General features: G+C 37.0%; 7 protein-coding genes across 10 annotated transcripts; 3 read left to right on the top strand and 4 right to left on the bottom strand.

Annotated features, from left to right (window-relative positions):
* The first annotated feature begins 922 nt into the window (after nucleotides 1–922).
* On the top strand, nucleotides 923–4,466 carry LOC106637699 (uncharacterized). Of its 2 annotated transcripts, XR_016293228.1 has the most exons (5): nucleotides 923–1,243; nucleotides 1,680–2,304; nucleotides 2,993–3,136; nucleotides 3,218–3,444; nucleotides 3,523–4,466. XR_016293228.1 is itself a non-coding variant. In XM_014350584.2 (4 exons), the coding sequence occupies exons 2-4, from the start codon at nucleotides 1,729–1,731 to the stop codon at nucleotides 3,290–3,292; spliced, it is 795 nt and encodes a 264-aa protein (XP_014206070.2). In that variant the 5' UTR covers nucleotides 923–1,243; nucleotides 1,680–1,728; the 3' UTR covers nucleotides 3,293–4,466. The 2 variants fall into 2 exon arrangements, 1 of the variants encoding a protein (XP_014206070.2); XM_014350584.2 differs by having other exon boundaries at nucleotides 3,218–4,466.
* Nucleotides 4,467–5,166: 700 nt separating this feature from the next.
* D1 (D1 chromosomal protein) lies at nucleotides 5,167–8,156 on the bottom strand. Its single transcript, XM_014350585.2, has 3 exons — nucleotides 7,971–8,156; nucleotides 6,226–6,485; nucleotides 5,167–6,142 (listed from the first exon to the last, which is right to left on the bottom strand). The coding sequence occupies exons 2-3, from the start codon at nucleotides 6,436–6,438 to the stop codon at nucleotides 6,020–6,022; spliced, it is 336 nt and encodes a 111-aa protein (XP_014206071.1). The 5' UTR covers nucleotides 6,439–6,485; nucleotides 7,971–8,156; the 3' UTR covers nucleotides 5,167–6,019.
* A 2,524-nt stretch (nucleotides 8,157–10,680) lies between these two features.
* LOC106644526 (mitochondrial S-adenosylmethionine carrier protein) lies at nucleotides 10,681–12,369 on the top strand. The gene is made up of 5 exons (XM_014360073.2): nucleotides 10,681–10,997; nucleotides 11,169–11,325; nucleotides 11,398–11,507; nucleotides 11,572–11,954; nucleotides 12,028–12,369. Exons 1-5 carry the CDS (start codon nucleotides 10,932–10,934, stop codon nucleotides 12,122–12,124), a joined length of 813 nt encoding a protein of 270 aa, XP_014215559.2. The 5' UTR covers nucleotides 10,681–10,931; the 3' UTR covers nucleotides 12,125–12,369.
* Hsdl2 (Hydroxysteroid dehydrogenase like 2) lies at nucleotides 12,271–14,672 on the bottom strand. Its single transcript, XM_014360070.2, has 8 exons — nucleotides 14,446–14,672; nucleotides 14,179–14,342; nucleotides 13,765–13,978; nucleotides 13,486–13,691; nucleotides 13,194–13,391; nucleotides 12,929–13,126; nucleotides 12,735–12,866; nucleotides 12,271–12,667 (listed from the first exon to the last, which is right to left on the bottom strand). Exons 1-8 carry the CDS (start codon nucleotides 14,457–14,459, stop codon nucleotides 12,555–12,557), a joined length of 1,239 nt encoding a protein of 412 aa, XP_014215556.1. The 5' UTR covers nucleotides 14,460–14,672; the 3' UTR covers nucleotides 12,271–12,554.
* Nucleotides 14,673–14,913: 241 nt separating this feature from the next.
* On the bottom strand, nucleotides 14,914–16,670 carry LOC106644525 (ADP-ribosylhydrolase ARH3). Its single transcript, XM_014360071.2, has 6 exons — nucleotides 16,306–16,670; nucleotides 16,082–16,239; nucleotides 15,793–16,011; nucleotides 15,608–15,720; nucleotides 15,288–15,519; nucleotides 14,914–15,208 (listed from the first exon to the last, which is right to left on the bottom strand). Exons 1-6 carry the CDS (start codon nucleotides 16,490–16,492, stop codon nucleotides 15,026–15,028), a joined length of 1,092 nt encoding a protein of 363 aa, XP_014215557.2. The 5' UTR covers nucleotides 16,493–16,670; the 3' UTR covers nucleotides 14,914–15,025.
* A 94-nt stretch (nucleotides 16,671–16,764) lies between these two features.
* Nucleotides 16,765–17,614, top strand: LOC106644527 (uncharacterized). The gene is made up of 3 exons (XM_014360075.2): nucleotides 16,765–17,015; nucleotides 17,088–17,295; nucleotides 17,374–17,614. The coding sequence occupies exons 1-3, from the start codon at nucleotides 16,864–16,866 to the stop codon at nucleotides 17,560–17,562; spliced, it is 549 nt and encodes a 182-aa protein (XP_014215561.2). The 5' UTR covers nucleotides 16,765–16,863; the 3' UTR covers nucleotides 17,563–17,614.
* Nucleotides 17,615–17,678: 64 nt separating this feature from the next.
* Nucleotides 17,679–21,182, bottom strand: l(1)G0020 (RNA cytidine acetyltransferase l(1)G0020). 3 transcript variants are annotated; one of them, XM_014360069.2, is made up of 4 exons: nucleotides 21,110–21,182; nucleotides 19,294–21,046; nucleotides 18,616–19,226; nucleotides 17,679–18,539 (listed from the first exon to the last, which is right to left on the bottom strand). In XM_014360069.2, the coding sequence occupies exons 2-4, from the start codon at nucleotides 21,007–21,009 to the stop codon at nucleotides 17,777–17,779; spliced, it is 3,090 nt and encodes a 1,029-aa protein (XP_014215555.2). In that variant the 5' UTR covers nucleotides 21,010–21,046; nucleotides 21,110–21,182; the 3' UTR covers nucleotides 17,679–17,776. The 3 variants fall into 3 exon arrangements, with proteins under 3 accessions (XP_014215555.2, XP_089451400.1, XP_089451401.1); XM_089595274.1 differs by having other exon boundaries at nucleotides 19,294–21,037; XM_089595275.1 differs by having other exon boundaries at nucleotides 19,294–21,053; nucleotides 21,110–21,180.
* Nucleotides 21,183–24,545: the final 3,363 nt, after the last annotated feature.

The raw sequence follows: 24,545 nt of genomic DNA, 5'->3' as shown, positions 1-24,545 counted from the left end.
AGGGAACAAGTGCATCGAAGGGCGGCAAAAAACGTGCAAATCTATATTTACACGCTTGTACGTATATAGTGCTCGCATATACGTGTGTAAAATTGTTACCGCGCCAAGTTGCATATGTTCTGTTCGCGCGCCGCGACTTGACTTTCAATATAGTATACGCGCACCTATACGTCACGTATTTATAATATTGTACACAAACGTGCAATGTTGTTGTGCTGCTGTTGGCAATAAATCATTCGCGATAAAGGCCCGTAAATTGCGAAAACGACGCGAAGACAGAAAATTAAGAAAATGAGGGGGAAGAAGAGATGGGGGGCAAAGACAGAATTGATACAATACTCACCGCGTGTGACGCAAATTGGCACGGAAATACGTACAAACGTGGCTCGTATTTTTTGGTGCACGTGAAGTAAAAAGACCAACCGTTCGAGATGGCAAGTACACGCGCAACTTGCGGTAATCTGATGACACTACCCAAGCCTTCTCCTCCCCTTTTGGACAATTCCCCGCGGTCGAGAATAATAAATTTTACCTCCCCGATGAAAAAGAAAAAAAATTACGTCCAACTTGTATACGAATTCAAGCCAGTGTGGGGTTCGTGTAAATGTTACTTTAGCAGAGAGTAGCGCGCAGGACATGTATATATAATATCAACAGTGGATTGCTGCTGGGGTAACTGCGCCGTGTGCGCCCCCCACTGTCTTACGTGTACACCACCGCCTACCCCTATAGCCCACTAACCCCCCCGCGATTGACGTTGCACTGCGCGGCCCACCCCATAAACGACGGGACGATAAAGCCCATCGTACTTATACCTGCGTCTTTTCTCGTCTCTTCTTTTGACAGTCTTTCGATTAATACTTACACATGTACAACTTTGCCGATCGACGCTATCGGGTGTATATATGTATATGTATGTATATATGTATAATACCGTTGGCGGTGGTGTGCGGTTGCCGTTATCTTATCGTATAACGAGACATATCTCCGACAAAAAGTAACGCGTATGGACGCGTGCAGTATATACTACTTTACTTCGAGACTTTGGTCAAAGTTGTATAGGACAGAAGGAGCAGGGATAAACGTACATCTAATAAGAAATCATTGCAAGCTTGGTGTGTTGAATTGTTGGCAGTGAAAAAGCTGCAGCGGCGATAAGTAACCGCAGGGATATTGCTTTTGGTCATCGGGACGAGGCCAACGCGACTTGGTTATAATGCGTGAACTTCCAAATTTCAACCCGGCAAGTAATTATTCCCCTCGCAATAAGGTTTTTTAAAACAATTTTACTTTTTGTCTTTTTTTTTTTCTATACATTTTCACATCCGATGCTTCGTCTTGCACCTCTTTTTGCTTGGCCGCATCTCTTGTTTTTTTTTTTTTTTTTTTTTTTTTTTTTTTTTTCTTACACCGCCTACAACTGCACTTGCATCTTGTTTTCTCTTTCAAGTTTAGCCGACGAGAGCGTGTGTGTATACCTAACAGGTATACATATCTTACATGCTTCTCAAGTGCGTTGCACTCGTGTGTGAGCTGTTTTTGTTTTACTTCTTATCATGCGTATAATTAATGCAGTTTTGTTTGTTTTGAAAAAGCAATACCTATAGCTCTTGAATACGCTACTATAATGGGTTTGACTCCGAAACAGGTAATTAACTGGTGCTCGATTCCGAAATTAGTTTTAGCTCCCGGCATCGGGCAGGAGAGAAGAAAAACAAGGAAAATAGAATGGAGATTGCGAGGGAGATTGTCAAGAACGTGACGATGACGACCACGTCGACGAGCTTATCGTCACCTCAGTCCGCGTCCTCGCCGACATCGAGTTTGGTAACGGCCACAGCTGCGGCTGCAGTGACATCGGCAGCAATGACAACAACGACCACAGACAGTACCAGCACTACTCCGAGTTTACACAGCAGTTCGACAGTGTTGGCGACGACCATCAGTAACATTACGTCGAGGCTGCTCTCCAGTAGCAGCGAACTGACCAGCACCGCCACCACCACCGTACAACGGCTTTACAACCAGACGATCGAGGCGTACAACAACACGTTCACCACCACCACCACCACTACCACGACGAACATTGGCAGTTCGACGGCATGGAACTTGACTCGTGCCGGCGAATCACTGCTGCCCAGGGCTACTACGAGTAGTGGTAGTGCGACAGCAAGCTTGTGCACCACGACCATGTCGACGACGAGTACGGAGGACCCGTTTGACGAGTTCGGACCACCCGAGGGCGTCGAGTACATTTTCGTACCCCTCGGTGTCATGATATTCGTTATTGTACTTTCCGCCGTGGTAAGTTTATTTCTTTCACGCCTCTTCCAAGTGATTATGATACATACAACACAATCACAAGTCTACAGATAATGTACGCACATCTACATCGGTGAAAATGTTACAATGATCAAAGGATATTGCTTTCGACGTTGAGCTTTAAATCTGTGGGTTAAACGTATTGAAACAAGCATAACGCGGACTTGTTTATGAGATTTCCAAGCCTCCGAACTTCGGAGGCTTGGGGTTATTGGGTTATTCGGAGTCCGAAGGTTAAATTCCACTACATGTTTACACACTCTCGTTAAATAATGTGTGTAGCCTACCATCTATTACATCTAAAGTATTACGTATGAACCGGCAAAGTATACTTATTGGTAATGGAGTTTTGTAAAAAATTATATAAATACTGTTTAATCGATATTCGTGGTAAAAAATTAATGTTTGTCTTTTACAAAATTTACTAATTTTCGTTTTTTTAATTTTAATACGCCACAAGAGACTTATTACATAATTTTTTTTTCCTAATGTACGATTCTGTGGTAACAAAATTTTATTTTAAATTCAGAGCACAAAACGGAATTAGAGTTATTGGTTTTTTTTAAAACTGATATCTACACTCATTAAAAAGAAATACACGTGTTTGTTGAAAGTTCTAATACCGAGAAAATAAAGTTAACTTCAAATATATGAAATCTGTCCATTACAGGTGATAATTATATCGAGAAAGCGTAAGTTGGAAAGACTTCGTCACAGGCTAATGCCACTGTACAATTTTGACCCTGGCGAAGAAGGAGAAGACGACTGGGAAACTGAATTGCTGGACGAGGGCTTTACCAGTCGGCAAAGACGCGTTAGTAATTCTATAGGCTCTTGAGCTTAAACAAAAAAAAAAAAAAAAAAAAATAACGAATGGCTTAATGTAATTGCGCAGCAAGGATATCAGTCTATGGATAGCGAAGAAAACGCCGAACTCTTTAATCCTGCACACATGCAAACTCTTGGATAGTCTTTTCGATGTTAAACAATTTACCCTCCGTTTCTTATACTCATCCTCCATCTTTTAATGGTGTTTTTAAACGAACCAAAAACACGCATTCCATTTATCTGTAAGCAAGAATAATACTGTATAAGCAATCTTGGGACAATGCACATATACAGGTGATTTTTTTATTTTAATCGTTTTTACTCATCCGAATTTATTGGGACAGAGATTGATTGAGATGTTTGTTTTTGCAGAAAAAAGCTGACTGGACAATCGCTTAGATAAAAAAAAAAAAAAAAAAAAAAAAAAAACCTAGTTAATATTTTAAAATCTTAACAAGTAGTAGAGTGTACTTGGAGCTTTCAATATTATGCTTTTTGCGTAAGACGACAGCGATCGAAAAATTCCATTCTATTAATCCAAGCCGTGTGTATATTTTCCACACTTCACTTGACTCTTTCCAAATATATCATTAAGTATTCTATAAGATTCATGTAAATACATTTGCACGTAAGTGAGACATTGTGCACACACAAACATTAAATTTTCTCTCGTAAGTACGTTTTTGTATAATGTAAGTAGATGAATTAATTTAAAAAGTCACAGTAACAAACGAGTACAATTAGTGGCTCTAAATATGCAATAGATAATACTAGTCAATTTATTAATTAATACTGTACTTATGAGATTGTTTGAGGGGTGCTTTTACTCTACAATACTGTATTAAAAGACATGGGCGGCTAATTGATATTGAAATTATTTGGGAAATAGATGTAATAGCCAAAAGATAATTATGAGACACGAACAACTGTACTTAACGCGTACATAAATATAATTGTTTTTAAATAACTAGTTCCTAGTCATTATATTGAAATTAATTTTTTTTTTTTTTTTCACTAAATTTGCGAAATTTCTTAAATTTATGAAAAAATAGAGTAAATACATTCGTCATAAAAATAGTTGAAACACGTTTGTTGTAAAAGATATCTCATTTTTATATTTCACAACTCAAAAGTAAAATATTACTTAGCGAATACTTTATAACTTGTTAAAGTTATTAAATTTGCTGTAACTACACAGGGTTTTCCATGTTAGTTACGATCCCTGATTAACTTAATTAAAAAACATTGACACACTTAGCAGAGCATAATAAACATAAAGATTTTCATACAAAATGTTGTATAGAGTTAAAGATTGAAAAAAATCATTTAAAATCGTTTTGTACGTACAATTGACAAGTACAAAAGTTATTCATGACTTGGTCATGTAGTATTTGCTTTATTTAATTTTCATACATTATTTTAAAATAAATATTACGTATATTTGTCACGATTCACTATAGAAAAAAAAGAATGTAAAATCCAAAATGTTTTGTAACGGAAAATGAGCAAAAAATTATGTTAGCAATTTTTTTTCAAATGCTAAAAGGTTGTATATTTAAATAGTTATGCACAATTAGAAAGACTTTTAGCATGTATCTAATATTTGTAAGGCTGAAGAAACTGGAAATTGCGATTACTGGATTTGTGAGAGCTATCTGGATCTACCTCATACCATTTGAAGTCATTCTTAATGGCTCTTACAAACGAATCCATTTAGTATTCGAATAACCGAGAGGTATAAATGTTAAATTATACGAAAAATAGATTTAGAGACGACTGAATCAACGAATATAATATGGTGATATGACAGTATAGTCTATTGGAATAGAACAAAAAATCAACAAATGAAAACTTTTTCAACTGTAAAAACTTTGTAACAAATTTTTTCAATCTTTTTTTTTTTTTTTGTTAAGTAGTGGTTATTAATTGAAAATATATAGAGAATGCAATACATTATTGTGTATCGTACTTTGGAGTATGTAACAAGATTTAGCAATGAGAAAAAAAACAAAGACGTATTTTTGTTGATTTATTTTACTTTAATACAAATTTGACACTCATTCGAAAAACATTTGCATAGAAACAAGACTTTTATAATTTTAATTTTTAATTATCAATAAAAGAGTACTTTCTTGCACCCGTGATGTACACAAAGCATCATCAACAAACCTTTTCATGAATTTTCAATTCATCAAAACACGTACTAATTGAATTAGCGCAAGAATCAATTATTACAAGAAATAGGACACGATGAACAATGCAGCACAGGTGGAAAAAAGAAAATATTAAATAGGACTCGTGTATTTTAATAATTGAAATTTAATTGGGACTTCCAGGTTCGACATACATTAATCACTAAGTTTAAACCCTTTCTGATCAGTGAAAATTACACGACTACAATTAAAACTGTTTCTTACAAATACACATCGTTTATACTACAACACACAATTAATCAGACGCGATTTCTTCTATTAGCTGTTAAAAAATTCGACGCTTATACGACAAAATGTATCATAATACTTTTGATGATGTATTTATTTATTGGCGCTCTTTTCATTTTTAACGACTTTCCATCATCATTTCTAAATTACAATTAAAAAACAGAGTTGCCTATAAAAATGTATATAACTATGAAAAGGGGCAGAGAAGGGCCTAATTAAAAAAAAACCCCGAAAATTTCTTTCATATTCAGGCTGAATGTTGTAGTGAAAATTAATGATTAAAAAATAATATAATCTAATAATAGTAATTATAGACAGGTGTGATTTGTCATTATTGACAGCATCGATAGAGAATAGAGGAAGGGCGTATTCATGATTTCATAAATTCTTGTTTTATAAATCATCCAGATTGATCAGGCTTATCTTGTTCAGTTCTCCTCTTCCTCTTCTTCTTCTTCCTGCTCGTCTTCCTCGCCAGTACTCTCGGGTTTCTCTTCTACCTTCTTGGGTCGACCACGACCACGTCCTGAAGAAGTTTTCGTCGCTGCAGTCTGAAAGTATGTAAAATTTGTTATTTTACATCCTATATATCTATATATTTCATTTACTTATTTTAAGTTTTGAATTTATTTACCTTCTTGTGGCTTCCCTTGGGCCTTCCACGCCCCCTCTTTGCGGGCACCGCGGGTGCTTCCTCCTCATTGTCGGACTTGTTACTCTTTGTCTTTTCTGCTGCGGTCCTACCCCTCTTTTTGGGTTCTTTGACTGCTTTGTTGTTTTCTGCCTTGGGTTGTCTTCCCCTTTTCTTCTTCTGGTCTTCGACGGCTGTCGTGTTATCGTCCGACATGATTATTTATATTTGCTTACACCCAAACGGAACTTTTAACACGTGTTCTGAAAATTAAATTTTTTTAACGAATTATCACGTATTGCCTCAAGACCAATTTTTTCTATAAAAATTTTATGAATAACGATAATAATTCATGCCTCGCCAAAGGTGAAATTTTTAACAAATTTATATACCATTATTATAGATAGATTACGAATAAATCTTTTTGTGAGTAACGTGTATTTCAGAAGTGATACTAAATTAATTTATTTTTACAGATGCGCTGAAAAAACAAATTGTTCACTTTGATGAGTAATTGCTCAACTTTAATCCACATTTGTAAATAAATTGATTGAGTTGTGAAAATTTTTTCGTCAGACGCTTAATTGATTAGCTGATCAAATAAATCTTTCGAGTGAAATATGTCAAAAAAATGAAAAAAATTTTAATTTGGGTGAAAAAACCGTGGAAAAAATCTAAAAAAATGTCGAAAAATTGTTGGAATAATTTAGGGGAAAGAGCCAAGACCGTAAGAGCTCTTAACTCCTAAAAAGACGCCTTATTGTCATCATGGATGCCGGGAGAGAAGCCAAGAGGGCCTGTGTGTGAACACGAACGCTCGCCGCTGATGTTCAGCTCACGAGCAACATAGCGGAGTTCGGCACAGGTACCGGATAGCGGTGCGCGCGCGTTCTCTTCTCTCTTTCTCCAACACTGCACACAACAAACTAAGTCGCGCGCATCTTTTACTCTGAACTTGGATTATTAAGACGGAAAAAAAAAAAAAAAAAAAATTAACAAAAAATGATCAAAGAAAAATGCAACCGTTGCTACAAGACTTGTCTATACCTATATGTACCAGTAGAAATGATGAGGCAGAGTTCGGTTCTTGGAACGGCATTAATTAACATTTTCGGACTAGTGGCGTCCTAAGCCGTGCGCCCTCGAATGGCATCGACCTTTCCCGCCCTTTCTCGCGAATACACGCGCCGAGGAACATTCACACACGCGCCAACACATCCAAAACCGTCCCCCACCCTCCGCTCACCCGGCGTCCAACGATGCCCATGAGCAACTTCAACGAACGCTCGTATCTCGAAAAATAAAGAGCCTCGAAGAGCGCTACATTTTTTTAAAAATCCCGAAAAAAAACGACTCGTACTCCCCGAAGCCTTCGTCTTCTCGGAACGCGTAGTTTATTGGCAAGGGCGAATTATGAGCTCCCACTGGAGCGGCTTGACGACGCCGCCATGACACGGCGGCCAACAGTCGTAGAGAGCTCGGCGTTGTGTAGTAGGTAGCGGGAACCTCGTATTCGACGAAAGTACGCGGATACTCGCTTGGAAAAACGTGGAGGCTAACTCGGTGGAAGCCCAGGCACGAGGAGAGCCCGACCTCTGGAGCGAAGACCGGCCTCGAAGGCGTCAGCACTTGATTCAAGATCGAGGCGCGCGCGCGCGCGCGCAAGTGTGTTATTTACACCAACCGTTCGCGACAGGCAGAAACTACTCAGCTGGTTGAGGGTGTATTTAATAATTACGGGACCTTACCTCCTGGAGGAGAATCAGCAACAACGAGGAATGCAGGTGAGTGACAACTCCTTGACTTTGGCAAGAAACGCTCACTACTGTCCGGGGACTACTGGCCTTTGACGATCAACAAGCGACGACTGACTACTCAAATCTCCAGCGCAGAGGGTCGTGTAAGCAAGGCCTCCAAGTCCAAGCTGCTTTGACGGTGGCAGCGTGCGGCGTTGGCGGCGTCACTTGTCCGCGCGCACGAGCCACCTCCCTCTCCTCTATCCTTCCCTTGCCCTTCCAAATGAGAAAGAGAGAGAGGGGAGCTTTTTTTATAACCAATACCAACCCCCTCTTCTATGGTTTTCGTCAAATCTGCCAACTTGGCAAGCCGCTACACAAGTACTTTGAAATAAGAAGTTTTTTCATGTTTAAGATCGGTTTATTCTGTAACCCTACGTAAACTTGGTATGGAAATCATATTAATATAAAAAGTTATCTATCCATTATTTAACACCTTCGTACATTCATCTCAACCTTCCCCTGTTTATTTCCCTCGTAATTTTTTTCAGCCCCCCCCTCTTCTCCGCAAAGCTACCCTACCGGGTAGGGGTAGGGACTACCCCCATCCCCATATCGCCCCCCCTAGAACTACCTCCTTTTTATATGGATATTTGCCATTGTAGGTAACTACTGTGCACGTTTACTTGGGCGCTTGTATCGATAAATTAAGCTTCAGAGATGAAGAAAAAAATCAAAAAGGAAAATCCATTAAGCCGAGTGCGATCGAAATCGGTGGCGTAGTTATTTTTTAATCAACAATTAAATAACAATTCTGAATCAAACAAGTACAACGGTAGGGGAAGTGTCGATGATGGCTATCCGTACATATACATTATTAATTAATTAAATAACATCTGAAGCATCGATTTCGATTGAATAAGGCTTGATAGATTCCTTTAGAATTTTTTTCCCCATCAGATCGCCACAGTTTGATGATTATAAATTTTTCCCGTAAAGTTTCCCAAAAAATTTTGCTCAGATACATTATAGGTTATTCAAAAGGGCAAATTTTTGTATCCAGATACTTTGTAAAATTTTTTAGCTTATAGCTTATTTCTCCTGTACTGTGATGAATGCGCATTCCCGCCAAATAATCAACCTCCCGTTCTCCTGATGGAACGGCTGCAACTCGCTCCTTTTTATTTTTCTCCATTAGCCTTTTTTATCCCCTAGATATTATTTATTTCACGAGAACATATCAGTGAGCAAATAACACAATACCCATAATTTTTTTTTTTTTTTCGATACAGGGAAAGGGTTGAAATTGCTAACTACTTGGCAAAAAGATGAGTCGAAACTGTCTAAAATCCATATAAGTAAGGCGTTGCACGGCGGTTGACTTTCATAAACGAGCGTTAACATGTTATTGATATATTGATTCTCGCTCGCTCATCGTTGTTTTCTCTTGTTTCCTCTCTCACTCTCACCCACCCTTCTGCTTTTGCTGTTTTCTGTTCTCAACTTTTTCTTTCGCAACGATTTCGTTCTATACCTCTCTCCTTAACATTATATATATATATATATATATATATATATATATATATATATATATATATATATATATTTACGTCGATCCTCATTATGCTTATGCTTCCTCAAGATTCTCAAGAATAACAAGTTAAGTGTATATATGTATACATATGTATTTGCCGAACTGTAAAATTTTAACACACACTGTTGCCAAATCATTTTGCGGAGAATGTGGTCCATTTCGAGAGAGCAGCTCTCAAAGAGAGGATCGAGGCTTCTATTCGTGCATCTGTCTCTCTTATCGTACATTTCCTCTTCCACTCCGATTTCACTTACGTTTGCAAACCCAAACCCTGTAACAATTGGTGATTTTTTCCAATTTATTTTTTTCTTAAGCTTTTGCTTTCCTGTACATGAGTTACTGAAATTTCTTTTTTTTTTACATTAAATGTATATTGAACGAGCGATATACCCACAAATAAATTATTCAGACTTTCACGACGCTCGATAAAAGGAATATTTTGAGAACGTCTTCGTTGCTGCGAACCATGTAGTTTTCAAAGTGAGATGTGTAGGTAAATATGCGCAACTTTTTTGTTTTGGTTAATTTCACTGTATGATCGAAAGATGTGTTTTTTTTTATGCACAAACTAAAAAATGACGAAGAACAATATCAATTAAAAATTAAACTTTATATTTCATGTAGGTAAGAGTTAATTTCCAATAATTCCGTGAATCGTGGAAAAAATGCAGGAGCCTCTTTTCTCTATCAACTTTGGGGATATCGGAGAGGAGAGAATACCAATGCATATACACTCGGCAATTTTATCCTCCATGAATTTAGTAACGAAATTGTTGGCTTCGAAGTTGTTGATAAATCGAAAAAAAATATTTCGACGCCATCTCGTGATGAATATAAATGTTTTTTTTCCCCTTTTCGTGGGAGTTCTTCAATCTCCAAGCCAGCCGATGAATTATTAATTTTCTTTACCTCTTCCGGCCACTCGAGACGCTCGATCGATTTATCTCAAAAACTACTTCTACTCTACTGCAGTTTCTACTTGCCGCACCATCACTGTACAGCCACCACAGTGCGCATGATATACGCAACTCGGTTGATGACCTTAAAATAAGCCATTTTTAGCAAAATAATAAATAATTACTCTGAATGCAAACATTAGTCATTGTTTGCAATCGAGTCTTTTATTAATATTAAAACGATTGATTGCTAGGTGGGGGGGAGGCGCAACCTTCCCATTGGTTTGCACACGCACCGAGAAATAATTTGATTGGTTGTCTCAATTCACTTTTGCCGTTTTTTCTACCGTGTCGTCTGCTCCGTGCTTGTAAACACTCAAAAACCTTCATGCGTTCCGGTGTTTTTTTTCAAGATCTTTCCTCAGCCTCCAGCTCCGGTGAGAAAAAACTTTGTTGTTATTGCCTGTTGGTACAACACATGTCATGGATGTCTACCAGAATGAGAATATCGAGCTCGCTGCGAGGAGGATTTTTATCGTCTCTTTGATTGTAAGTCGATTGTTGTTAGAATTGTGCGAGGTTACAAGAATTTATGATTTTTCAAAATCATGCATTATTATCTATTAATTAACTCGATTTCTTTCCGTAAGGATTTTGATTTTTCAAACCACCATATACTTGCAAACGTTGTTGCGTCGTTAACATCAATTTTTATGACAGTCAGGTGGTTTGGCCGGCACTTTAGTGGACATTGCATTGTTTCCCATTGACACTCTTAAAACTAGATTACAAAGTGAAAGAGGCTTTTTACAATCTGGGGGTTTTAGACAGCTGTACAAAGGATTGTCGCCAGTTATATTAGGATCTGCACCTACAGGTTAACAACTCTAATCTTAGATTTTTTATATAATTGTAAATAATCTTAATCCATGGTTTTGGACTTTTACAGCTGCTCTATTTTTCGTTACTTACGAGAGTTTAAAAATGTTACTTGAGCACAGAGTACCAAAAGAGTTCTCTCCACTCGTTCACATGGGTGCTGCATCATTTTCGGAAGTAGTAAGGCAATATTTTGTTTTTTAACCATGAGACTGCCATTTATACATTTTGTATATTCCCACAGGCGTCTTGTCTCATTCGTGTACCTGTTGAAGTTGTGAAACAGAGAAAACAAGCTTTACTGCCAGATCACAGACATTTCAGTATTAGATTGCTTTATAGAGGATATTGGAGCACAGTCTTGAGGGATATGCCCTTCAGCCTTATTCAGTTTCCTATCTGGGAATATTTTAAACAAGTATGGGGTGAATATGCTCAGAGAGCTATTTATCCTTATGAGGGGGCACTTTGTGGGGCAGCTGCTGGAAGCATTGCTGCTGCGATTACAACGCCTCTTGACGTTGCCAAGACTAGAATAATGCTGTCAAGTAAAAGTGTTGAAAAGTCGTCAGAGTTGACAGTGTGGGAAGTTTTATCGTCGATTTACAGAATAAATGGAGTAAGAGGGTGAGAGTTTAAATATTTTTCCTTTTTACAAGCTATTAAAATTGTGCTTAATTTGTATAAAATTTTATTTCAGCTTATTTTCTGGCATAGTGCCAAGAGTTACTTGGATATCTATTGGGGGTTTTATTTTTTTTGGAGTTTATGAGAAATCTAAAGCATTACTGTCGTAAAACTCAATGTAACAATTAGACACTACTGATGACGTTTTGTTGAAATTACAAAAATCAGAATAATGCGCTACCTTTCTGTGATCATCTTTTCTCAAATCAGTTGATAGCAATGTATTTCCTATTATATAAGAAACATATTATGTACATTCTTATGATTTTTGCGTTACTTTTGTTAAATACTTATTGTTAAGGTTGCATCAATGTAAATGACGAGAAAGCTGACTTACCAAAAAAGTTTTATAAAATAATGCATTTGATTATTATATGAAAAATTTTACATAAAAAATATATATATATTTTACAAATACTAATATCATTATTGTTTATGCCCTTACCTTGCATTTTTGCACAAGTATATAAAAAGTTTCAACAGCTGCTTAACATATTTATAAATGATTATATAAAAATTTAAACAATAAATGGTTTTTTTTCACAGCTTGGCTTTCAAACTTTTCATCATTGTTTCCAACTTCATGACTTTTTGGAAATTACCAGTGACTTTCAACTTACCCATCATAAAAGCCGTTGCCGGTTTCAATTTTCCTAAATAAAAAAAGCGTATTGTTAACGTTAAATTTGTAATTGAAATTACAAAAAAAAGGTGTTTTACCCGAAAACATGTCAAAGAAATTGTCAGAGGTCATGGTCAATGTGGCATCTGCAGGTGCTTTAGGTGGATCACCTTGGCCACATGATCCACTGCCATTTTTAAGATCTAAATACCAAGTACCGGGTTCATTACCTGAAAAAAAAAAGAAATTTGAGAAAGAGTTTTGGCAAACTTTTACAAACTATGACTCATACCTTGAACAACGAAGGTGTAGACAGCATCGGTTTTATTAACAAGTTCGGAATTAATTTTTTTCTCAATGGCAGAAAATATCCTAGGAATTTTTTGAACACTTGCTGTTGTCTGAGTTTTTTCAGCAGCAGCTCCTATTATTCTCGTATCAGTGCTATTTACATCCAAGAAGAAGTCTAACATCAAGTTATCCGCGTTTTCTGCAAGTTGGCAAAAATTTTATATAGAATTATCGCGTTAATCAAAATCTTTATACAACGGAAATACCTGGATCACAAGCATACTGTTTTAAATCAGTTATTCCTTCATTTTTTAAGATTTCTTCATCAACAAGAAATTGCCCGGTTACAGTTTTACTATTTTTACACATTAAAGCATAGACAGCATCAGACATGATTTCAGGCTTTCTACTAGTTCTCATCGACTCTTGTCCTGCTAACATTTCTATGGCTGCTGTGTGGATGGCTACATGTATTTGTAAATAAAGGTCATTTGTATATGGGTATACTTCATACCTTTACATAAGAATAAAATATTCATTGAATGCACTAGTACAAACCAGTTTTGGGCCATACAGCATTAACAGCAACTCCTTGGTCCTTGAATTCTTCTGCCATGCCCAAAACACACATAGACATACCATACTTTGCCATGGTATATGCTAAATGATTCTTGAACCAAATCGGATGCATATTCAGTGGAGGACTGATGTTGATTATGTGCGGGTTTTTGCTCTTTAGTAGATGTGGTAAGCACATTTTGGACCTGATTGATTGAACTTTAAAGTGAGAGCTGTATTTTTATACTTGTTTTTATGAGACAAAACATAAGCACTCACACAAGGAAAGTTCCTCTGGCATTGATGTTGTTCATTAGGTCGTATCTCTTCATGTCCGTGGAAAGAGTTCCTGTTAAAGAAATGGCACTGGCATTGTTGACCAGAATATCAATGCCTCCAAATTTTTCCACTGCAACCTTGACTGCGCTTGACACTTGGTTTTCATCTCTCACATCAACAACACAGGGTAGTGCCTTACCTCCGGCTTTCTCAACTGCCAAATTGAAAATTTTGACATTCATGATCCCATTTTTTTATGATTATTTACTTGTTTTGAAAATCCCAATCAAGCAACTAGGCACAAATTTTTAATAAATCAACAAATAAATATGAGATTATCAGCAGTAAGTTATTATTACATGCAAGAAAATCGTTCTAGTGAAAATTCAAGGCTTGAATAATAATGTGAAAAACCTTCATCAGCTGCGGAATAAATAGTTCCAGGAAGCTTGGGATGCGGCTCGGCAGTTTTAGCCGCCAACACAATATTAGCTCCATCTTGAGCAGCCTTGAGGGCAATGCTTTTGCCGATTCCTCTAGACGCACCAGTGATGAAGATGGTGCAACCGGCCAACTTCCTAAAATGGAATTCAATTACGAGCCTCCGACTCAACAAGTGCTTTCACACACTGAAACGGATACCAACGAAAAAATGTATGTCAAACATATTATGCTGCTCACCCTGTGTTGATCATTTTTCCTTGATGCTTCTGTTAATTTTGGCTGCTATGCTCACTGTGCGTACACTATGTATGTACTTAGATCGAGAGAGAAAATCAAAAAGAGGGAGAAAACTGCAATTCACTCGACCGTTTAATCAGTTGTATCCTTGTATCCAAGCGAAATTTAAAAAATAAAAAATAAAAAAAAGAAACAAGTGCTGAGGCCCGAGTGTGCGAATAGCTAGACTTTGTATGCTGTGCGATGACGTGTAGATTTATTTACATATCGAGTTTACTGTGCACAATATACCTATACGCGAGGGAATGTGATTGGACGGATGAAACGGCTCTGATCATGCGTGATTTGAGAGACAATCAGAATCTCATAGACCGGGATTCCTTCAAAAATATCATGGACTTTTTTCAAGGATAATAAAATATGTGATAAATCGGAAAATAGCAAATTTCGTTAATTGAAAAGACATTGTAGATGCCATCATGATTTTTAATTTGTTATAAAAATACTTAACATCCTTGTTCGTTTTAAAATATTCACGACCTACACAATTCATGAGAAAAAAAAAAACAACAACAATGCCTCAATTTGAATTCCATTCCACTGAAGTTGCTGCATCAAGCAACTTGTCCGCAAGTTGTTTAAATTCTTCCGACCCTTCACAGTGTTGCAAGACATTAGGCGATAATTTTTCATCGCCATAAAACGCACCTGCTATTGCACCCGTCATACATCCAATGGTGTCTGCGTCTCCTCCCAAACTTACCTGAATTAAAAAGAACAAAATTTCAATTTTTTTTTGTTCCAACCTGCAAGACGAAGTACGAATTTTAAAATTAATTTACAGCATATTGGATTGCCCTCCTTAGAGGATTTTCCGTCCTGATTCCTTCGATTGGGCTCTGAGCCCTCAAAAAACAAAATATTGCTGTAGGCACGGATCCTACACCCGTAATATCGTTTCCCAATTCATGAACAACTTGATCAGGTGTTGGTTTATTTCCATTTTTTTCGGAAAGAAGTTTTTTCACCAGAGTTAATCTCTTTTTGTAAGGTTGTGGTTCTACTAGACCTAAACTAGTAAAATCCATATTTTAATTAAAAGTCGTGCAACAGTTTACTGTTACACAAGTGATTTAGTAATCCTAACTTAGATTTTATTTACCCTTCTTCGTCAGCCTCTACAAAATTCATTTTATCAATGAGGTCATCAACAAATTCTCTGGCATCGAATTCATCCTTGGGATGAGAATGTAAGCTTTGTTGAATAGCCATTGCCTAAACAGATGATTAAATGGAATGAATTTCTGTTTTAAGCAACTATTAAAAAGTTGTCCATAGAAGTTTTACCTGCAGTATTGCTCCATCGATTCCAATTTTATGGGTATGTGTAAGCAACGATTGTTGCCTAGCCATATCGATCGTGCGCTCATAATTATTGTAACAAAATAATGCGATCGGAGTAACTCTCATGGCAGCTCCATTCCCAAAAGAACCTTGACCATTGAACTGTTCCCTTGCTGGAAGTAAAACGTCCGTAAATTTGGAGCCTCTGAGCTTTTTAAAAACCTGAAAGCCAATGAAACACCTTAAATTCAAATTTACTCGCAATTTATGCCTTTTTTATTGCCATACACACTGTAACAACGCTCTGACCATATCCCCTGTGAGGCTCTTGGTAATAACTCTTGACGAACTTTTTAGCCATATCGACGAGGTCAAGGTCCTTTTTTTCAATCAAAGACTCTGCCACTGACTTTGTCATTGCAGAATCATCGGAGAATTGCATAACTGGCGCTAAAAATGAATATTAATTATTCATCGGTGCAATCGCAAAGAAAAAAAATAATGATTAAAAATTACCTCTGTACATGGGTCCCTCGAGCTTGTCGTAGGAATTTTGCAAAACTACCCGATCACCAGAACTCATGGTTTCCCCTTCGTAAGGGCCTCCGATGCAATCACCCGCCAGACAACCGAGCATGGAGCCTCGAAATTTTTTCCCAAGCAACGAAACATCGAGCTTGGTCATGTTTTTTGTACTGTTCATCTTTTTCGCTGTACTCGAATAAAAATTATTTTCACAAAACAGTCGATCTATTCGAATAAACGCTAAACTAAATATATTTTTAACTGTCAAACACCTCGGAGCACACAGTGATCTGGCAAGGGCGCGTAAGTAGTAGAGTTTGTTTTGTTTCGAAACCACATGGGCCTCTGTGGCCTGTGGCCAGTTGGCCACTTGTAGTCACGTGATTAAGTATAGGTCAGGTCAGGTTAGTCTTGCTTAAAAATTGAAATCGCCTGTTTGACAAGTTTTCCACATTTGATTTTCTCTCTCTGGTCATGACCTGCAAAAGCTCTTTTTGCGATGTCCAGTTGTGAAATTGTTGTTTGACATTGAGTGTGTAGGTTGGAAAAATGTTCCGGACGCCGTTAAAAAACAGTAAAAATGTAAATAAACCGTTCAAGTCACCGTTCGATACTTCTACCACTCCCAACAAGGAGTTAACGAAAAGTGGCCAAAAACCAGGAAGGCTGAGTTTCGTGTCAGAGTCTCCTGTGTCTTTAAGGTTTTTAACAATTTCTTAATTTTCATAGAAAATTTAAAAAATATTTTCAAGCCTCATGAATTTAATCTCTAGAGCTCATGAAGCCAAAAGAGTATTACAACTAGACGACAGTGAGCTGGAAAATAAAAGATCAAAGTTGACGCGATATGACAGTGATGGAATTGAAAAAATCGTTCCGGAGAATGCGACAAAAAGCGATTTATTGTTGTTAAAGAGAAAAATCTTTGAGATCCGTCAAGAGCTGGATTGTTTGAAATCCAGAGAAAGATGTTCAAAGAAAGTTCGTACTGAAATTTTACATAAAAAATATCTGTTAACTCACACTTAATTAATAAGTGGTATCATTTTTTATTTACAGCATGACCCCAAAGACTTACGAGCTTCCATAGACAGGTGGCAGTCAGCCTGCCAAAGTGCCCTTGAAATCGTTTGTTCCGAATTGACGGAAAGAAATGGCCAGAGCTCAAATATTTCAGATGTCCTAAGTATGCTAGGCATACCAGAGGAATTAGTTCATTACTCAAAGAAAGAAGATGCGTTCATCTAGATTTTAAGTAAGTTACTTTGATAATTAAGTTGTGATTATTTATTTATTCTGATATGCACAATAAATTAAACTAATATTGTATGAAAATAAAAATCAAGTATTTTTGAAATTGTAAATACATTTATTTACAAGACGTGATATTGTCGTTCTTCAACATAAAAAAATGATAGTCCATGTATCATTTTACATTTCGTGAAATAATATTCCATAAAAATTATATGCTGTGTTTCTTCTTCTTTTTTCCCTTTTTTTGTTTGTCAGTAAATGTCGTTTCTTGTAGGGTTTGATTTACGTCGTCAGCTGATTTTCGTTTTTCTCCACTTTTAACTGTTAGCAAATTCTTATTTTTACCAGTTTTCAGAACTTTTTCCCACTCTTCTTCATTGCCTTTGATGGCGTACTGAGCAAGCACAGACTTTTCAAGCATCTTACGTTCCTGCTTTGATTTTTCTTGTAACTTTTTAGCTGCAGCCTCCAGTTCTAACTCTACAGCTTCCCCGTTTTCCACATTCACCTTAAGATTTCCTGCTTCGGTGTTTTCTGTTATTTTCATTTCAGTTTCGATTTTTTTCGTGATAACTTCCATAAAATATTTCGTGGCCTTGGATGCTATTCTATTAAAAAGTCCCAGAATTTGTGATTTTGCCAACGAAGAGGCATCATTTGACGTAGTTTTGTTCAATTCATCAAGAACTTGGTCAGCTCCTTTGTGCTGAAGACCCATAGATAGCAAAATAGCACATTGTACAGGAGAAAAATGCATGTTACCCATTAGATTTTTGAAGTAAAGTTGCGCAAGCGGAGGTATCAGGTCAAATATAAAATGGTAGTCAGTTTGATTGTTGCCATACATTTCAAGCCTTTCCAAATCTTCAGGTTTCAAATACTCGTCCAGTTTTTCTTTTTCAATTGTTGTTTTAGGTAAAGCGATGTTATTATTCATCAAAATTGAAAGTGAAAGTGCAGGCGGGTAGTCCCTATATAATGAAAATAAAAAATTAGCTTAAAAAACTTTCTTAAACTTTTTAACGGAACAAAGATTCAGATACATACTTGAATGCTGAGGAAAGCAGACGAATAAACCGTTGTCGGAAATCTTTCCAATAGTTCACCAGCCAATCCGCAGATTCGTCTTGCAAGTTGGACAGCATGATACAGGAATGTTCCCCAGTTATTTCATTGGTAGTTTGTCTTAGATAAACAGGCACAAATTTAGCACGTTTCCAGAACTTGATAAGGGATTCTGTAATTCCAAATGATACCCCAAGATAATCCAAATGCTCGGGACGCCTCTCGGACAGTTTGAGCAATAGAGGTGGCAGGTTCTGCTTAGGCTCGATCGTCTCCTCCAACAAATCGATTTCCGTATCTTCCGATATCTGAGCAATGGAGGTCTTGTCTTCCTCAATGTCATCTGTTTCTAAACTTGGTATGCAACCCTGGTAGTATCTCCTCAGTAGAGCCAAGGCCCGGCTACCGTAGCCCATACCTTGATAATCAGGGTGTGTCGCAATACGAACAATACGAGCACCACTCAACAACGGAAAATTTTTATCAACGAATTGTTGAGCGATGGTCCACGGAATCAGATCGCCAGCCGCTCTCTTGCCTCGCCTTAGACCATTATTTACGGTTGATTTTGAAATCTGCCCCTCGAGACATAACTGAAATTTTACAATAGATTGGTTAATGCAATTTAAAATGAAATTTAAAATCGTGAAAAATTCGTACCTGCACGACAACCAAGATCTCTGGTAATGAATTGCGATTGGGATCTATTGGTCCCAATAAACAGAATAAATGGTGAGCAGGTGCGTCGGACATCATCTGCAGATCATTGGGGGTATTTTTGTAGTGAGAAGAAACGCAAAGGGCCATCAGCCTTTGCAAAAATAGTTCAGAAGCTTTGTGGTAAGAAAAAAGCGTGTCTCTATTGATGTAGTAAAGCTGGCATTCCTCTGGTGGAGGGCAGCCTGATGATATGGAAGTGACACCAATGGTGGCATCGAGGCACAGGAGATCGCACAGCCACTTTTCAACACTGTCTCCAAGATTATATCTTATTGGTTCATCCAAAGTAAGCTCTTGCAGATTCCTTCCAATGATAGCCTTAGCCTCCAAGTCCTTGTTCTGCTTACTTGCCGAGTTTCCTTGCACTGTCTGAGCTCTTAGCTGCTGCAACAACTTGAGAGTAAGGGAACGTCCTGTGCCTTCATAACCATTGATAGTGGATGCCATGAAAGTTAAGTAGGGCCCGAGCATAGCTTTGACGTAAGGTAGTGGAATGGCTGCAGCCTCGTCAATGACAAGCAATTCGGCCAAATTGAGTTTACCTTTGGCATCTGCAGGATGAATGTATTGAATCGTCTGTCTATGATCCCTGAATACGTTTGCTCTGATGGTTGCTTGATTAAATTCCGGATTGGTCGACTGGAAGAATTCGTAGTCAACGTGTTCTTGGTAATTTAGTGCGTCGAATCCTTTAGCAACAAACTCAAATAGAGTTTTCAAGTTTTCAGGACTGGGACTAGTAATGTAGATATTGGAATAACCAAAGGCAATTGCTCCAGCGATCGCGAGCCCCAAGGCTGCTGACTTACCACGACCCCTGGCAGCTGTCAGTGAAATAGTCGATCTCAAAGTCTTTTCAGAAATAGCTTCGATGAACTTGAGCAGTGCCTTAGCCTGATCAACAGTCTTGCAACAGTTGACAATAGAACCAACAGGCTGAGTGTCCTCCAAACTTTTCTTCATTAAATCTAATTCCGATGATTCTTCGGTTGCTTTTGGAGTGACTTCGATATTCAGATTTTGTGATGAAATTGGCAACACGTGAAGCTGGTCGTCAATAACTAAACAACGCTTACAATTAGCCAGTGACAATAAAAATCTCTCGTTGAACCGACAAACCACATCCTTATGAGCTTCTGTCCTGAACCTTTGATGAACGTCCATGTTCATAGTGTACAACTGTTTTAAAGATTTGACGCTCTGCAGAAGAAACACAACGACTCCACCGCCGCGTACAGTTTCTATGGTCCTGGCCAATAAGTTTGGAGTGACAAATTCGAAATCTTGTATTATACACATGTCGTAGGTATTACCCAAGATCTTGTGGGTTTCTTTATAATAACAATATCGTATTTTTGATGACAAGGCAAATACTTCAAAGGGATCCTCTTCCTTGACATTGAGTTTACCAGCAGTGGCCTTTTTCTTTATAGCCTTCATCTTCTTCTTCCTGTGACTAGAAAAGCCAAGATTCTTGTCGTAGCACCATAGTATTGATGGCTGTGCCTTGACTGTCGATCTCAATAAAATATTGTGGAGAAACATCACTTGGTCTTTTGCTTTGTCGCCAATAATAACAAACATTGTCCTATGCCCACAGCTGACTCCATCCTCGATGATAGTTCTTATACGGTTGTCTATCTTTTTCCTTACCATTTTTTTACTTTTTACTCTCTCGATTTATCTGAAATATCTTTAAACTATTACTTACGATAAATTATGTTTTATTTGCAGTCGTTGGAAAGTCAAGACTTACCCTGTCAAATTATTTACAGTGATAGGTTAGTTTCACAGTGCGAGAGATTCAACACGTGTGTACATTGTACATATTGGACATATATAGGTGTATTCCGCATAGTGGTGTCCGATAACTATCGATATCTGAATTATCGATGTTTTTGGCTGCGGCAATCGATTGTTTCTATCGATATTTTCCCCACTGATGTATCGACATCGCATAGGTCTGTTCAATCTGTTCACTCAATTTGAGTTTAGCGGAACAGTGGAACCCCCTTTTCAATATGAACGTTCACAATGAAATAAGCAAAAAATGTCTATGTGAACAGCACCATTAATAGCTCCCCGTGGTTAACACAGGAATGGCGAAATGGTACAACCCAATAACACAGGAACGCTGGAATGGTATAACCCGAAATAACCCAATAAAACAGGAACTCTGGAATGGTATAATAACCGTAATTTGTGAACAAGTAGTTATATTATATCTACCTGTTGCAAAATAATAAAGCTGTCTCAGTATGCTTGCATTTTTCACTTAATCCAACTTCACAAGTACATGTCATGAGTAAAATTTGACCACTCTCATGAATTCCTCCAACAATTTTTAAAGGCTTATTTTTAATACCAGCTGTTTGTAAACAAAATCTCACGATATTAAAATAAGCTTTTTTTGTTCACTAATAAGTATAATGAGTATTTATATAAATTAACTACATTCGCTCCGAGCCGATACAGAGGTTGCGCCCCCTCTAGCCAAAATCAGGCAAAATTTCTTGCATGTAAACAAACGGTTTAGAACATATATACATGCGTACAGCTGCTTGTGATTGGCTGAATAAGACAGCAGGAGACGATCGTCGTTCTCTCTCTAGCCTGCCAAGTGCCAATCACAAGCAGCTGTACGCATGTATATATGCTCTAAGCCGTTTGTTTACATGCAAGAAATTTTGCCTGATTTTGGCTAGAGGCGGCGCAACCTCTGCATCGGCTCGGAGCGAATACCATTGTAAACGTGACAAAGTTTGTTGAGGAATAAAAACTGGCAAGTCAGTTGCTTTGTCAACAATACTACAGGGCTGTTCAAAATACACTTTTCAATAACCTACCTATTACACACACTATAAAAATTGTTAATTAATCTTGATAAAGAATAAATCCAATTGAGTTGACACACTGAAAAGTTTTGGATGCAAAGACAAAAATAATTATTTTGAACAATTGAATTGAATTGAATTGAATTTATTATTAAAGAGCTAAGAGCAGAGCGCTCTTCATAGCTCGAATAAGGGACATTTATAGAAATAATTTGTTCTACAAATTAATTTGGATGGATTGGAAAGACTCTCGTCACATTGGAAAGGTTCCCACCTTATATATTTTTAAATGGATCATAGGTGAGTAGTCAAACTTGTTTTAATTCTCCTATGCTGGTAGCATACGTTGTAACTTTTACAGAAAACTAAGTCTTTCCACAGTCAAATAATTGATGTACTACATCAACATTTACATTTCATCAAATTTTTGTGCTTACAACTTATTTGACTGTGGAAAAACTTGGTTCCTTTCGAGGTTCCTTTATAGAGGGTAAAGGGGTAATCTGTAATCTGTACAAGTACATGTACCTATAATGGTTTTCGAAGGAATTCGGTCTCTTTGGGATGTCTTGAAAATGAAGAAGGAATCAGAAATGTGCCTTATACTATATTTTTATTCGAGCATTCGCCAGTTCTTTATTGGTAAAAAATATAATTATCGTTACAGCTGTAGTCGCACGATAACGCAATATTATCGACGTGCTTTTAATCTATAGTTTACATCGCTAATCAATCTTGTTTCGAATTAATCAAATGGTTTTTTTTTCCCCTCATCTTTCATACATCAAAGATCGAGTGATGTATACTGATTTTCCTTCTATTCTTTCATTTGAATCACAGCAGTACACTGATAATAAATTATTATTATTAATCGATACATATTTTTTTCCCGCTTCATCACATTTTATCATTGCTTTGTTTTGTATACTTTTCAAATTTTTAACATATATATATGTGTGTATAAGACTTCAAGAAAGGGAAGCGCTTATTATTATAATTAATTTACATTTTACGTGTTACGTAATGATTGAACGGCAGTGAAATCAAGTCTTTACACAAATTTTATGTTTTCAGGAGAGATCGCGGCTTTTTTAATTCGCCGTAACTTTTACAATTATTTTATACAAATCTGATGTTCTGATGTTTGAAAAAAAAAAAAAAAAAAAAAAAAAAAAAAAAAAGAAGTGTCCCGACCTCGAAATACCCCACTAAAATTTATTGATTTTTTAAAATCGTGCACAATATAATGTACATGGTATTACATACGTTTCATGCTTCAATGCGTGCGAATTTTATATACGTAGCCATACAGGAAACAACATCGTTTTGTTCCCCAAAAGCTGTCAAAAAAGCTACTGATGTATAATAAATTAATTACTTCTAGAAGTGGGTGAGATATTACGTATACACAAGTAAAAGACGCGTACTATGTGTGTGTCTGTCGAAAATTCAAGGTGGTGAACGTGTGTATTTTATATGTATATGCTAAAAATATGAAGACGCGCCCAACACTCTTTATCCCTTTCGCGAATATTTTTTATTTTAATCGAGAACAATAACTCGCCACCGCACAATATGTGTACTTATATATTTACAGTGTCACTTTGCGTTGGGAATTTCGGCCATTCGTGTTTGTTCATCGCAAATCAAGGCTCCCTTTCTCCCTTGCAAGAATTTACTTATCCCTTTCAGTTTCATCTACCCTACTATCAAACGAACCGATCAACCTTTTTGTTTTCTTTCGTTTGTTCAACTCATTATTTTCTCTCGTTTGAATAACTCGAGGTACATACAATAATAATAATAATATCTTTTTGTACTTTAGCACTGAATAATAGTACGATTGCAAACGTTTGTTTATTTATTTATTTTTTTGTGCTCTCCTCACTGCAACCGTATCGTGTCTTTAACCGATGGCTGTATTGTTTATTTAGAGAATTGCGTGTCACACGGCAATGGAATACTCATACGTTATAGAGAGTTTCCCCTTACCTCTTTCGTAGCGGATCTACAATATTTACAAAATCGTTTTTTTTTTTTTTTCCCTCTCCCTGTCTCTCCTCAACTCCAACAGTTTTACCGCTATGTAATTGCGAGAGAAAAAAATCTATGTGCTATTACTTATAATATGCTTATATCGTAATACTATGTTTATGTAATATGTACAAGTCGAGTGATCGGTACTTACATCACTTTATAAATTTAAAAGCTTCGGGAAATGTATAATTACTCGTAAGTATCCTGAAACTGAAACGAGTGTAATATGTGTGTGTGTGTGTGAAATATCGAAAATCAGCTACGCTTACAATTTACTTTAATATGTAATTGCTAAACGATTATTTTCCCTCCTTCCCTTTT

This window comes from Copidosoma floridanum, unplaced genomic scaffold (assembly GCF_036245765.1).
Source record: "Copidosoma floridanum isolate Cflo_tuat_1 unplaced genomic scaffold, Cflo_Japanese_pri ptg000025l, whole genome shotgun sequence".
Lineage (NCBI taxonomy): Eukaryota > Metazoa > Arthropoda > Insecta > Hymenoptera > Encyrtidae > Copidosoma > Copidosoma floridanum.
This window is presented reverse-complemented; position numbering and strand designations above follow the sequence as displayed.